Below are 15231 nucleotides of genomic sequence, written 5' to 3' on the forward strand. Positions count from 1 at the left end.
ATATAAATATATGAAGCGACATCACTGACATGGTCTATCTTTCTCTAAAAAAATATATAATCTTTAGGCCAATCATTTGTAGAGTGGCGTGAAACCAGGCTCCTTAAACTGGAATAATGGTAACCGGAGTAGTCTCCGTTTGTGTGTTTTGGTCGGTTTTTTGGTCGGCTTCATACTATCAAAAAGAGCATAGCTAGCCACATAATTAACAGAAATGACCTGTAGTAATGAAAAAAATGTGTGTGTTGATACAAAGGCGACTAGAATAACGATTTTAGGGTACACTACTGTCCATCCTGTAGCCGTTAGCCCCAAGCAGTGCCAGAGCTGTCGCGTGTATGCTGCTGTTCAAGCCGTACAAACGCGTTATTACGAAAAAACAATTTGATATATTCCCTCTCACTTAAGCCAGTATTTCTTAAAGAACGATTCTGTATAAAACAGCAGACTGCAAAGATTGATGATATTAAGTAAAATAATATTGAAGCTAAAATTGGTAAAGTCTGCTCTTAAATGGAGAAAAGATAATATTGAGAAAAAACAACTCAAATGCATTTTCAATATTAGACTACTTAAAAACTATAAATTATCCTAAATAGTAGGCCTAGTAAGTCAGGAGTAAAATCATGCACACAAGCAGCGCATCACTCTCCCTAATTACCGATGATGTGCAACACACCATTCAGAAAATTGGCACAGCTGTATTTAATTTTCTTGCAAGTGGAGCAAGTTAGGCTTTGACCTCCTGTTCTCAGTAGCTAAGCCTACAGAAAGTGCTAAATAATTGTGTTCGCGTCCTCCGACCGACTCACTTTTGGTAATAAAAACCTGAGTCAGTAAGTCGGAAAAAGACCGAGAAAAAATTTCGCGAAATATTTTTTAAAAAGAAATTTTTTTTCGCAAGAACGAATTTATGCAAAATTGACAAAAACTCGCGAAAATTAATTTCGGTAAGAATTAATTTCTTTAGGGCACTTCTGTGGCTACTGACAGTTTACAGGGCGGCGAAAAATGGTCTACAAACGATATCGAGTGGCGCTGTACTGTCTTGGCCCTGGGAACGAATTTGCTTGCTCTGATCTGAAAATACCGGGGAAAAATACGCCCGACTGACTCATTTTTGCAGGGTCTACATGATGCGAACTCGACATATTTTTGATGATGGCTTAAGCCTCTTAGGTCTTGTTTTGTAGCAAAATTATATAATGTTCAAAACATTCCAAATCCAAGGCACTTAGTTCCCTAAAATTGAAGGTTCAAAGTCTAACTTGCACGACTTGCAGGAAAATTGAATATGGTTGTAGTTCTGAAAAGACGTATGATTGTCAAAAAGACAGGCATAAAAGCATCATAGGCGTGTGGTTAAACAAATTTCACTATTTTCTTGTTCCCTTTATGTAGCATTTTAACTACTTAAAAGAAATGTATATAATAACATAAGTTTGAATTAAAATCATGCCACTGCAATGCCCTTTTTACTTCAATCACCTAAACTTTTAAAAAAACTACAACCTCTGTAATTTTGGTCAGCACTGGACATTTGCCTACGTAATGGCTAAGGTACTTTTAAATAAGATGGTAAAATTGACATAAGAAGTCCTTGTTCAAAAGATATTGAAAATATAACGACAAAACAAAATTTTTTTTCTAGAGCATGGCTTTGTTACTTGGTGCTGCATTGTAACCATTAAAAGTGCCTAAGGGAAAATTTATATGACAAACATTTAAGCATCGTTAAAAACAGTTTACATTGTAACCACTTGTGGTTAAATTAAATCATGATGGAAAAACCTAAAATCTATCTAATTAAATGTTTTTTCTGTGTTGAATGTCAGTATTTATTAATGCATTTGAACTAATGCTTTTTCTTGCATATTATTTTACAGTTTTTATTTTTTATATATAAATATAGTTTTTTCTGGTAAATAAGAAAATCTTTGAAAGGAAAAATTTAGAAAAGCTATATATTTCACTTTTTTAAATGTTAAATGCCAAAACATCAAAACTCACTTTTTATAAACTAAACATTAAGCTAAAAGACTAATTTGAGAACAAGGCTTTACGTCAAGATTAGAACGCTAAAAATATGTTGCTTTAAAATAGCCACAGTGTTCTAATATGTGCAAAAATTGAAATTTTGATAACTGGCTAGGACTAAGCTGGGGTGAGGAAAGGATAGCATGCCAAATTTAATTAAGGCATGCCTGAAGGAGTACACATGTCACTGCACGCCATTTCTGACCAGGACTAAATAGCCAATTTGCCATATGTGGTCCTTCCATTCTTGCCTGTCAGGATGCTCGTATAAATACAAAGCTATTGTAAACATGTGCAACTCATCCGTAGGTAGTATTGGCATTGAGGATAGTGTCATCTTGCTCAAGTTCTAATGTTTACAATTGGGTTATATAAGAGCTAACTTGCAGTCAGGACCAACTGATTTACTTTACGGCTGTTGTTTCAATTTTGACAAAGTATATTTTGATTTTATGCTGCTTACCAATTCCTAAAATCGAGTGAAAGTCTGCAAATGTTAGTGAAATGCTAAATTTGTTTTTGACTTCGTATTTAGCACAGTTTTGTTTTTCTGTGTGTTTGAAAATGACAAACTACTAACTGTGGTCTTTATAAATGCTTAATGAAAATCTGATTTTAGTTACCCTAAAATGGAATGTAAACACTTAGACAAAGCTGTTGATATATCACCTACCTTTGTAAGAAAGTTAATTGAAGAAAATAGAAATTTATGGACATGTGCAGGTAATAGAGTAATATTTCAGTTTTTTATGACCATTTTGATATGGCGCTAATTATGGCAATATAACAACTTTGTGTATCTATACCTGATGGCTTATGTGTGCATATACATTGTTTAGGTTTACTGAACTTGTCATGAGGCATTCATTTATACATCGACATATTTGTATTATATTTAAATTGTGATTTTTATTATGCCATGCCTTAACTGCTTTGTTCGTATTATGTTGGGTAAATAAAAGGATTGCGGCAGTTTTTGAAAACAATAAAGATCAGTAAAATAACAAATCAGTTCCCATAATCATCTTTTTTATCTTTTGTAAGTGTCATAATTTTATTTTGAAAATTATGGTAGATTGAACAGGTAGGTTGATGTATCTGACTGTGCAGTGGGACATGGCTTTTAGTGAAAGCTGTAAATACTCACAACAAGGCCATCATGTATAACTGTGGTTTGCTGTTCTAGTCATTGAGCATTGACTACTATGCTGTGTTGTAAAATTGATTTGAATTTTTTATTTTTTAGAATGCCGTTCAAATAAAAGTCCATGGATGTGTTTAAAATGTGGTATGGTCTTATGTGGCAGGTTTGTGTTTTTAGTTATGGTGATTTCATAATAATTATTAGTATTAAAAACTACGATCATTTTGTCATTATTTAAAACTGGGAGACATCTATTGCTTATTCTGCATTAGGTGGGTTTGCAATACACTGATAGCTGCTAACGAATACAAGTTATTTGACAACTTTAAATTGTTAAAGGTAGTGACTGCTTAAATCAAGTATTCAGTTAACTGAAAGATCAAATCTTACTATTTATGAATTTCAAGTTAGAAGTTGAAGAATAAAATTTCCAAGCTCTAATGTTGTTTTTCTGATTTTCGAAGCTTCCCCTTTATGCTTCCGTTCACATTCTCTATTTTAAAAACAAAAACAAGGCTTTTGTAATATGTATTCTATTTACGTCAGTGGTCATGTTCCATCAAAACACAAAACCAATAGGTCTCAAGGAAATGAATGTATTTATCGGAAAAAATGTGAGTTTTACCCCCATCACCAAGAGGTAAAATTCGAAAGAATAATTTATTACTTTTCTTCTTCCTTTCAAAACTTTGAAAAAATTAAGGGCCTACACATTGGAAAAAAATTACGTAAAAGGAGAAGGAAAATACAGAAGTGATATTACTGTTAGATCATGCAACCAACTACATTTTTGGATTTTTTTGGTGGTACATATTTGGCACATTCTTTTAAAATATAAGAATAATAAATCGTAGATGGACATGCTTTAAAAAAAATCCTGACCGACCTTAAGAGTTATTACAATAAATACATTTTATTACTTTACTTGTATCCTCTCCAAGAACTATCCACCTCTTGAACTTCCGTTGGGACTAGGGTACTCTTGACGTATCCTACAAGAGGGTATGCCACGACTTACACCCCTTCAGAATCATTAAAACTATGCTGGGTTTTCGAGTCAACTCGCTCTAACGGGTTCATATTGAAAGTATGTATTGAACGAATAGAATGCAATCTACATATGTATCCCACAAGGAATAAAATGACAAAGGCATCTCAGTGTTACTTCAGGGGGTTAATGTTTTTTTTGTTTCAGTCCTGAAAGTAGTATATGACCACTGATGTCAAACTTATAATTACGCATATTAATTTTTTACCCAGTCTTTAACTGCACAAACATTGAGAATGAACAAAGCTGTGCTTTGACATGGCCAAACAAAATAAAGTTTTGTTTATGTTTGTTTTTATCAAAGATTAAAGGGACAGGTAGCAGTTTTCTTTGTCAGTATACAAATATAAGTTAATACAGCCATTATAATTTTCAAGCAGTTGCTACCTTTGAAATTTTTATTTGAAATTTTTTTTTACCCATTGTAGGACCATATGTTTGTTTCCTGTAAAATGTAGAAATAAAAGTTGAACCAACAAACTAGTACATGTATAAAAATAATAGACTTTAGTCAATTATTTAATTTTATGTAAACAGTAACAAATATTGAAAGAATAAAATGTAATTCATGTATTATGTCTCAGTATTTTAGAAATGTTTCTATCTTAAGAAATTCACATAAAGTAGGCTAAAATTCCTAAAAAAAGTTCTCCTGAATATACTTTACAGAGACTCTTGAAATAAATATGATACGTTTATCTCGTGTTTTTTTTAAAAAAAAATAACAGCTGCTTGGCTTATTTTATGTGCTGGTTGCAAGAAACAAACATATTTTTAACAATGGCCTATGTTTGTTTTAGTTATATTGAAGCCTTGTTTTTTGTGCTTGAATGTTTCTACCTTGATAACATTGATCTAAAATTTTTTTTTTCAGAATATTTTTTATATTTGTTTGAAATTGACACTTTTACCTTGGAACGTCATTAAACCCTAATACAAAGGAAAATTAAGATTTTTTTATCTCTTGATTAGCAGAGCTAACAAGTAATTATTTATTGTCTTAAATATTTGAAAGTCGTGAAATTGTCCATCATATAAACCAATTTCAAATGTCTGGTATAGGTATGTGAATGGACATTGCAAAGCACATGGTGAATCCAATGAATTTCATTTTGTATGCATTGATGCTTCACTTATGGTGTTTTGGTAAGTATCAAAATCATTGAAGCAAGTTTATGCTGCATTTTCATCCTCTGTTTATCTACTTTTTCCTAATTTTGTGTAGCTATCAATGCGATGATTTTGTCATTAATGATACTGAAACTGGAACAGTGGAGTTAATACGAACTGCACTGCAAACTGAAATCCCACAGTAAGTAGGATTTTATGAAATTAATTGTTGGCATGCTTCAAAATTTCAAATGACTAGAGGATGTTCTGTTTTATGTTTCAGTCAAAGAAAAAGAAGAAAACGAACAGAAGAACAGTTACTGCATCCAGAAACTCCTAAAAAGTTATTAAAATCTTCATCAAAAGTAAGATTATTGTTGTTTTCGCTTTTAAATTTAAAAAATAAACAAACCAAGCTATACAGTTTTAAAAGACAACTGTGTAATGTCTATATTTTCATCAGTTCAAGATGAAGCAGTCTTTTTCAGGAGATGCCTTGGCACACGCCTAAATTGTTTCAGGTGTGTGATTAATCGCACGCCTGAAAAATAAATATTGAGTTTTCAAAATCAACCTGTAAAATCCATTTTAATTCATGAGCAAGCCTATTCATAGCCTTCTTGACCATCCTAGCTAAATCTCATACCTGACTCCTGACTTAGTTAAAAAACCTCATAGACATAAATCTCTCTTGCCTGGCTCCTTCGTCGTTGGTAACCAGGTTTTACATAAGAAATCCAGCCATGCAGTTCTTAACTAATGTGGAGGTGAATGCCGACGGAACACGGATAAAGCAAGTCTGCAAAGCTGCATTTTCAGGCGGAACAGACATTTTATCATGGATTTAATTGTAGATAATTTCTTCATTTGAAAAAACAATTGGGGACCATAGCAGGCTCGAATTTAATTGATTTTTTTCTTTATGCCGCAAGTGTTATTTTTATTCAAACAATTTTAAACGCTGTATAATTTTTTTTTCTGTATAATTTTGTTAAAATGTAGCTGAAATTTCTAAATGAATTTTGAAGTCTTATTTAAGCCACATGGATAAAGATTTTTTTTAATTTGAAAACCAAGCATATTTTTGCCTATTTGCTTGTGATGACCTGCAAAATAAACAATAAATTTATGAAAATGACAGCATAGTCATGCATAATTTTTCGGACATGTAGAAAAGGAAGTTAAGATTGAGAGAGTCGCTATACCATCCTGTTTGTGAGCTTGAATTATTTGCCATAACTGTTTTTCTTTTATCAACAAAATCTTAAAACAACTAACATGTGGCTAAACAAAGTGAGTTATATATGTTGTCATTAGTGAAATCAGGTCAACATCTTAGGCTATAAAAAAATGTACCAAACTTTGCTGTAGTGCACTAAGCACTATAGACACATTTAACATGGTACATTTCACCGCTTTAAATCTTGATTATTTTGTTTTTAATTTAATTGTTACATATAAGCTCTGTTTTCATCTTTGTTCTAAACGTTTTGTAAATTCTTTTAAACCTCTTATTTGTAGGAAAACATGTACAGCAATTCACCCAAAAAATTAAAGACTGTTGGAATTCGGAACCTTGGAAATACATGCTTTATGAATGCTATTTTACAGTCTCTAAGGTTTGTAAATAGATGTATTATTTTTTCTGTTTGCTATTGGATGGAGGAACCATTTTCTCAAATCAACAACTTAGCAGAGATTTAGTACATATTTTTTATTAAATAACAATGTCAGCTTGATGATGTCAACTGTCATGTCCAATAAATTGAACCTTTTTTTAGTCCATGTGAGCTAGCCAGCAGGAATTAAATCTCTCTATGGAAAAAACAAAACGAAAAGTTTCAATTTCTCACTGACTACATTGGAGGAGGGCAACGCTATTTAGAGGAATAGTAGTATCCCCCCTGAAGAAGATGCATTATTGATTTCCTATTTCCCATTCTTAGATCTCCCTGAGCAAGATTTTTTGTGATTTGTATGTAGCAAATATCATATATCGATATATGAATATCGATATATTTATGGTGAAGGGTCTCCTTAAGATGGTGAAGGGTCTTTTTAAGAGACAAGAGAGGAGTTGAACGTCCTCCACCATACCTTAGTTTAAAGGGGCGATTGTGGAAGTCCCATGAAATGCCACATAGTGATGGTGTCACTTTAAAAAACACCCAGTCTGGTCTGTGAACCGTTGGCGCTAGGAAGGGCATCCAGCTGTAAAACAATGCCAAAACTCTTTAATAATGGCCGTAAGAATAGTTAATCAGACAAACTGCGTAAACGGGGCTGGAACTCTAAGGAGTGAAGGTGTCGCACACGGTAGGACAGATGTCAGATGTGAGCATCGTCAGACCGTTACCAAGCTATCACATCACAAGGTAGATAACACTAGGTTGAGGATGGCTAGTGTAAATGTTGGTACTCTGAGAGGTAGAGCAGGTGAAGTAGTTGAAATGTTAGAACGTAGATCTGTTGATATGTGTTGTGTTCAGGAAGTTAGGTGGAGAGGAGCTTCAGTGAGATTTGTGGAAGGTAGGAGGGCAAGGTATAAGCTTTTTTGGATTGGTAATAGTGATGGATATGGAGGAGTTGGCATATTCGTTGCAGAGAAGTGGGTAGAAAAAGTAATAGATGTTATGCGTGTTAATAGTCGTATTATAGTGATAAAGTTTTTGATAGGTAATAGGATTGTCACTTGTCTGTCAGTTTATGCTCCACAGTGTGGACTCAGTGAGGAAGATAAAGATAAGTTTTATGATGAGTTAATAGCAGTCACATCAAAGTTTGGAGACACTGAACTTGTCATGGTGGGCGGCGACTTTAATGGTCATGTTGGGAAGTCATCTGAAGGTTATAGAGGTGTGCATGGAGGCTATGGATTTGGGAGCAGAAATAAGGAAGGGGAGAGATTGCTTGAGTTTGGAATGGCAACGGACATGGTGGTTTGCAACACATCATTCAGTAAGAGACAGAGTAGGCTGATAACATATGAGTCAGGTGGTTGTAAGACACAGATAGATTACTTTTTGGTTAGAAAGTCAGACAAGAAAGTGGTGAAGGACGTGAAAGTTATATTGGGGGAAGAGTGTTGTTTGTGATATTATCTTGAAAAGTGTCAAAGAAGCCAAGGGAAAGTACAGGCCCCGTCGAAAAGTCTGGAAGCTGAAGGAAGAGATTGTAGCAAGACAATTTAGTGCAAAAGTTTAGCAGTTAGCCTACAATAGTCAATGTAATAGTGACAATGTTGAAAATACTTGGACTACTTTGAAGAATTGTCTTCTAGAAGCTTCTGATGATACCTGTGGGTGGACGAAAGGACCAGCTAGACATAGACAGACCTGGTGGTGGAATAATGAGGTTGACCAGTGTATAAAGGAAAAGAGGAAACTTTGGAAAGAGTGGAAGTCAGGTGGTAGTAAAAATATTTACTTAGAAGCTAAGCGTCGGGCTCGTACAGCAGTGTATAAGGCAAAATCAGAAGCAGAGAGAAACAGATTTGCAGATGTGTTAAGAAGGGAAGACCAGCGCAATGAGGTATTCAAGATAGCAAAGCAAATGAAGAAGACTAATCAAGATATTGTAGGTGAGAAGTGTATACGTAATGATGATGGTGTTTTGGCTAGCACAGAGGAGGAGAAAAGGGTAGCTTGGAAGAATCATTATCAGAGGTTGCTTAACACTGAGTTTGATTGGGACAAGGATAATTTGTCTGATGATGATGTCGTAGAAGGGCCAGCTATGCAGATCAAGACAGAATGGGTAGTGGAGGCTATTAGGAAAATGAAGATTGGCAAGGCTGCAGGAGTATCAGGTATTGTTGCAGAGATGGTAAAAGCATCTGGATATATTGGAGTTGAGCTTATTACAAGTCTTGCTAACCAGATTATAAAGGATGGTGCTATTCCGAGTGAGTGGCAGTCGAGTGTAATAGTGAATTGTTTCAAAGGCAAGGGTGATGCATTAGAAAGGGGTAACTATAGAGGTTTGAAGTTGGTTGATCAAGTAATGAAAGTTATTGAAAGAGTGATTGATAAGTTACTTAGAGAAAGAATTGATATAGATAAGATGCAATTTGGTTTTGTTCCAGGGCGTGGCACTACAGATGCAATATTTTTACTCAGACAGCTTCAGGAAAAGTATTTAGGAAAGAGAAAGAATCTCTATTTTGCCTTTGTAGATTTAGAGAAAGCTTTTGATAGAGTGCCACGTAAAGTTATTTGGTGGGCTATGAGAAAATTAGGTGTGGATGAGTGGCTAGTTACGATGGTTCAGTCTATGTACAGCAATGCTAGAAGTCGTGTCAGGATTAACGATTCACTTAGTGATGAATTTAGTGTAAATGTTGGTGTACATCAGGGTTCTGTACTTAGTCCTTTGTTGTTTATTCTAGTCTTAGAAGCGCTGTCGATGGAGTTCAGAACAGGTTGTCCATGGGAGTTATTGTATGCAGATGATTTGGTTCTCATAGCAGAGTCGATGGAAGAATTAGTTGAAAAGTTTGAGAAGTGGAAGAAAGGACTAGAAGAGAAAGGGATGAAGGTAAACACAGCAAAGTCTAAAGTCATGATAAGTAGCATTGCAGCCAAGTGTGACCTTGTAGTTGGAAAGTGGCCTTGTGGAGTTTGCAGGAAAGGGGTTGGTAGTAACTCAATTTTTTGTCAGACTTGCAAGCATTGGGTACATAAAAAGTGCAGTAGTATTAGTGGAAGGTTAAGAGCTGGCATACAGTTTGTATGCAAGCGTTGCAAAGGTGAGATTATAGAGAATGAAGTATTTCCAGCTTTAATGATGTACAACAGTGGCTCGTTAGAGATAGTTAAGAACTTCTGTTACTTAGGTGATATGTTGGGCAGTGAAGGGGGTGTTGGAAGAAGTGTTACTTGCAGGATAGGTTCTGCTTGGAAAAAGTTTAGAGAGTTACTTCCTTTATTGACTAGCAGAGTCCTGTCAATTGAGGTAAAAGGTAGGTTGTATGAGGCCTGTGTAAGAAGTGTTATGTTGTACGGTAGTGAGACATGGGCAGTGAAGCAGGAAGATCTTGACCGTTTAGAAAGGAATGATATGAGAATGGTTAGGTGGATGTGTAATGCCAGTCTGAGAGACAGAAAGAGTTCAGATGAGCTAAGAAGCAGGCTAAGTCTCCGTAGAATTAAAGATGTTATCCAGATAAGAAGATTGAATTGGCTGGGGCACTTGGAAAGAATGGAGGAGGATAATTGGGTAAGAAAGTGTAGAGACTTGATAGTTCCTGGGGCAAAGCCCAGAGGCAGACCGAGAAAGACTTGGCAGGAGGTTATAAGGACAGACTTGATAGAGAGGAAGTTGAGTTTAGATCTAACACAGTCTAGATCAGATTGGAAGAGGGTCATTAATATACCCCGTCCAACCCATGCTAGCATGGAAAACGGACGTTAAGCCGAGAATGATGATAACCGTTTCAGGCATTCTTCTGGATTTGGTGAATTGGTCAAGTTCTCATAATGTTTTACAGGCAGATTTGATATTGCACCTACGTTGTTTTGAGTGTATGAACGCTTGTGTGTGTGTGTATGTGCTATGCGACATTTTCTTGAACAGCTCTGCATTCTGTGCTTTGTTCTTTTGTCTTATTAAACTTTTTCGTATAAGTACTGTTTTTTTTTTCAGTAATCTAAAACACTTCAGCTGCTATTTCAAGGAGCTTCCTGCAATCGAGTTAAACGATGAGAAAGGAGACAATGGAAAGATTAAAAAATATTACACTCGTAGCTATCAACCTGACGATCTGTAAGTTGTGGTTTTACCAAAAAAGCATTTTATGCCCCACAAAACTTTCCTTAAAGTTTCCCTTTTTTAAATACCATTTTTAGCCAAAGTTAAACAAACATCGATTGCCGAGCATAATAGTAATATTAGAATCAATTTTTTTATTTAATTTAAATTTGTCCAAAATAAAAATTTGAAACAAAAACAAAAAAACCTGTTACAGGACTGATATCAAATGCAGGAATACACCATACTACAGGGTAGCCAAAATTCAGATTTGGTGATACTCTTGTGATTTTGATAGTTAATCAATTTTAAGAATGGTTACTTTGTATTTTTAGATCTTTGGTGGAGGAACTTCGTAAAATTCTTTGCGCTTTATGGCAAGGTGCAACTGCAGCTATATCCCCAGATGCATTATTTTCTGTTGTTTGGAAAGTTGTTCCACGTTTTAGGTTGGTTAATGTGGAAGAATTTTACTGATAGTTGTGGTGCATTGCCAACTGTTTCTCTATTACTACACTCTCTTCTTCTTTTGTTTTGTTTTTTAAATGTTCGCACACACAAAACAGTCTAAGATTAATAGCATTCCATTTGTAAATTTAACGTGTAACACATGTATATTATATATGTACCTACTAAATGGCAGAAAATGAGTAAATAAGCTCCAAGAGGCTATAATGTTTTACTGTGGGATAGAAATCTTTGATAAAATAAGGATAAACATCTGAATTGACGAATACCATGAAACAGTCAACAAAATACATATATATATAATATTTTTTTACTTTTTTGCCCTAAAATCAACTTATAAGAGGTCTTATTACATGACATTAATGTTACCTCTAAGGTCTTTAGTTAAAGGGTTAAGTATTTGTAACTAAGGGAGTATTTGTTTACTAATGTTGCTATGTGTTGTTTAATGACATTTTTTCTGTTTAGAGGTTACCAACAACATGACGCACATGAATTTATGCATTATCTGTTAGATCGAGTTCATACTGAATTGTTACAAACTAATATTTTTTCGAATGGCCGTGATACAATTGTATCTGGAATATTTGGTGGGCAGCTACAAAGTGAGGTAAAAATGAATATTGGTTAATGCTTTATTTAAACGTTCCACAACTACTAAAAACTTTATTACCTTTTGTTGATTTTCTATGATAAAAGCACCAGAACTGATCTCAATTTTTACTGTGTACCAATAAAACTTTCCGAAGGAACTTTTTTTACTGGAAAAGAATTTAATAGGGATCTAGCTTTATATTCATTGAAAATAGCCATTGATTGAGAAAAAGTAGAAAGCAATCCTAATTCTGCATTGATCAACGTTGATAGATTTGACCAATTTCATTAAAATAGAAACCCATCTTTTTTCTGTTCTTTTAATTCTTTTTTCATGTTAACTGAAGTTAATAAATTCTTATTCATTTTCAATAATTTAAATAAATGCCAAATGCTCTAAATATATTTTTAATTTTCTTTTCAGGTAACCTGTCTAAAATGTGGAACCATTTCAAAAAAGAAAGAACCTTATTGGGGTAAGTAGGAATAAAAGATTTCCCATAGTTAATCTGTGCTCAATTCTTTATCAGGGCACAGATCTGTGCTCAATTCAAGTTCTTTGATTTGCAGCAAGGGAAAAAACAGCAGCATCTTTAGCTGTACACAAATTTTTGATATATTGTCATGTATAAAACTAGTTTAACAATTTCCTTATCTGAATCCTTTTTTTTTTTTTTTGAGATATGCGAGTGCTCTGAATGTTGATTTGCTAATAATTTTTTCCCTTACTCTAGATTTATCTCTTGACATTCCATGTAAATCGTCCAAGAAATCGAGTGGTCAAAAATTAGAACCTAAATCCAAAGTTTGTCATCTAACGGGTATGTTGCAGCTGTTTATAAAATGGATTTTCACATTTTAGTGACATTCCTTATTTGTTATGCTTATTTATTAGATTGTTTACAACGTTTTATCGAAGTTGAAGAACTTGATGAATCCGAATGGTACACATGTGAGAAATGTAAAAAGAAGCAGCCGTCAACGAAAAAATTCTGGTTATTACAGCTGCCTAACGTATAATGTTACAATTATTTGTAAAAACACTTCTTAGATTTACAAAAAATGATAACTTTTCAAAACTCTCTTCAAAACTTTGCTAATTAATACATCCCACACAATACTTGGTAGTTAAAATAATATCCAGGCAAACTGGAAATGAGTAAATTAAAGTCTCGCCAATTATTAATCATAGATGATACTGTAAAATTAAAACCAGTAAAAATGGTAAAGTGATCAGCTTAATTATCATCTATTTTCATTTTGAATCTTTTTCACCTCTTTTTAATGAATCTTTTCAATGTTTTTAAGAATTTGCAAAGTCTTTAACGTCTGGAAATAAAACTGCTAAAGTTGCTATCTCGATCATTTAGGCTCAAAATTGTTAGTAAACCTTTTTAACATATTCTTCAATGCTGCCTTTAAATAAAATTTTGCATCATTTTTTTTTTATAGAATGTTTATTTATTTTTTTATATTTGCTAGGTATTATGTCTTCATTTAAAACGATTTCGTTATTCACCTCATGGTCGAACGAAAGTGGACACATTTGTTCGTTTTCCAATCACAGAGTTAAATATGAATAGTTACATGCTAAAACAAGGACAAGTAAGTCTTTTCATGTTTTGTTGTTATACCTCTTACATCAGGCCAAGTTGACATGAAGTTTCTACAATACTTAAAAAAGCTTTAGTGATACTATGACTCCTTTATGAGTTTTTTTTAAAACTTATGACTCAGCGTTGCTTCATACCAATCACTTTTTCTTATTTTGATTTGTTTAGAAACAACATAGACTATCAACAAAGGCACATGTCTATGACTTAGCAGCTGCTGTTGTTCATCATGGTAGCGGGTATGTGTTTTCTCCTTTGAAAGAAATTGCTCTTCTATATTTTAGTAAGGTTTAGTCCTAACTTATGCATTGGAAATGATTCCATTTGTGCTGTTTCTTTTTTTCTTCTATGCTTGTCACTAAAGTTGTTTTCTCCTGCTAAATGTTTTTTCGAAATAAACCATGATCACCATTGGCAAGTTAAGAATACTCTAAGACTAACATAGAACATAATCTCAAATTTCAGCAATCAAAGCAAAACATCATTCTATAAGTGTATCTGATATTATGTTACACACCTTATGCCTTTGTACTTTTTGTTCTTGGATGTAATATATTATGCAAATGTATAACATTACCATTAATTTATGCCACATGTTGATTATAGTAAAATTGTTCTAAAATAATTTATCTTTGATTGTGTGTGCGCAAACAAAAGTGATGTAAACAAAAGAAAGTTACTTTGGAACATCAAAAAATTACAGTCTATTATATCTTTATATTTTGTTTTTAGGGCTGGTTCTGGGCATTATACAACCTATGCTAGGCATGAAGGTTAGTTGTGAAACCATTTTGTATTATAATCTTTATAATAATGTGTGTCAGCATTTGAAAGCCGAGCTACATTAATTCAAGAACAGCTTTTTTATGCCGCCCTAATGTGTGCCAAAATAAGCATGTAAAGATATTAAACCTTGCTGCACCTAATTTTAATATCTTCTGTGCTTTTAGGTGCTTGGTATAACTTCAATGATAGTACAGTTTCGTTAACAAGCGAAGACTCAATCACACACTGTAAAGGTTACATCCTCTTCTACACAAGACAGTATCCTGATGTGAACATTATTGAACGTATTAAAGAAAATGTAAAGCGAGCCAAATAATTATAATAGATAGAATGATTTTCTAAATGTTTTTAAAATTTTATATTAGTTTTAAATGACAGCGTGTTGTTGTTGTTTTGTGTGTATTTTTTGGTTTAGTTGTTTGAGTTTTTGTCATTGAATCTATTATTTTTTGTGAATCATTTGATGTTTAGTATTGCATAAAATGGCATTTTACTAATAAATTTGTTCACCTTACCATGTGTTTTATTTTAAGAATAATAACAGGTCCATATTTAAGTATTTGAACTGATGGTGGAGCAAAAGTTGTCTTCTTGTATTTATTTAGTAAAAATTGTGTAAAAGATCATCTAACAGAAACAGCTTTTCTTTTTTCATAAATAGGTTGTTACTCTTTAGTTTCAAA

General features: G+C 33.5%; 1 protein-coding gene across 1 annotated transcript; it reads left to right on the plus strand.

Moving 5' to 3' along the window:
- Positions 1 to 2635: 2635 nt before the first annotated feature.
- Positions 2636 to 15062, plus strand: LOC130641480 (ubiquitin carboxyl-terminal hydrolase 3-like). Its single transcript, XM_057448295.1, has 16 exons — positions 2636 to 2760; positions 3284 to 3344; positions 5292 to 5375; positions 5455 to 5541; positions 5623 to 5704; positions 6861 to 6958; positions 10983 to 11102; positions 11423 to 11536; positions 12024 to 12165; positions 12574 to 12625; positions 12884 to 12970; positions 13045 to 13163; positions 13632 to 13754; positions 13931 to 14001; positions 14495 to 14535; positions 14713 to 15062. Exons 1-16 carry the CDS (start codon positions 2667 to 2669, stop codon positions 14862 to 14864), a joined length of 1527 nt encoding a protein of 508 aa, XP_057304278.1. The 5' UTR covers positions 2636 to 2666; the 3' UTR covers positions 14865 to 15062.
- Positions 15063 to 15231: the final 169 nt, after the last annotated feature.

The sequence above is a fragment of the Hydractinia symbiolongicarpus genome, chromosome 1, assembly GCF_029227915.1.
Source record: "Hydractinia symbiolongicarpus strain clone_291-10 chromosome 1, HSymV2.1, whole genome shotgun sequence".
In the NCBI taxonomy this organism is placed as follows: Eukaryota; Metazoa; Cnidaria; class Hydrozoa; order Anthoathecata; family Hydractiniidae; genus Hydractinia; species Hydractinia symbiolongicarpus.

Coding starts and splice junctions, on each gene's coding strand:
- LOC130641480 (XM_057448295.1), top strand. CDS start 2,667: ATGGAATGTAAACACTTAGACAAAGCTGTTGATATATCACCTACCTTT. Junction 12,626..12,883: donor AAAGAAAGAACCTTATTGGG/GTAAGTAGGAAT, acceptor CCCTTACTCTAG/ATTTATCTCTTGACATTCCA. Junction 12,971..13,044: donor CAAAGTTTGTCATCTAACGG/GTATGTTGCAGC, acceptor CTTATTTATTAG/ATTGTTTACAACGTTTTATC.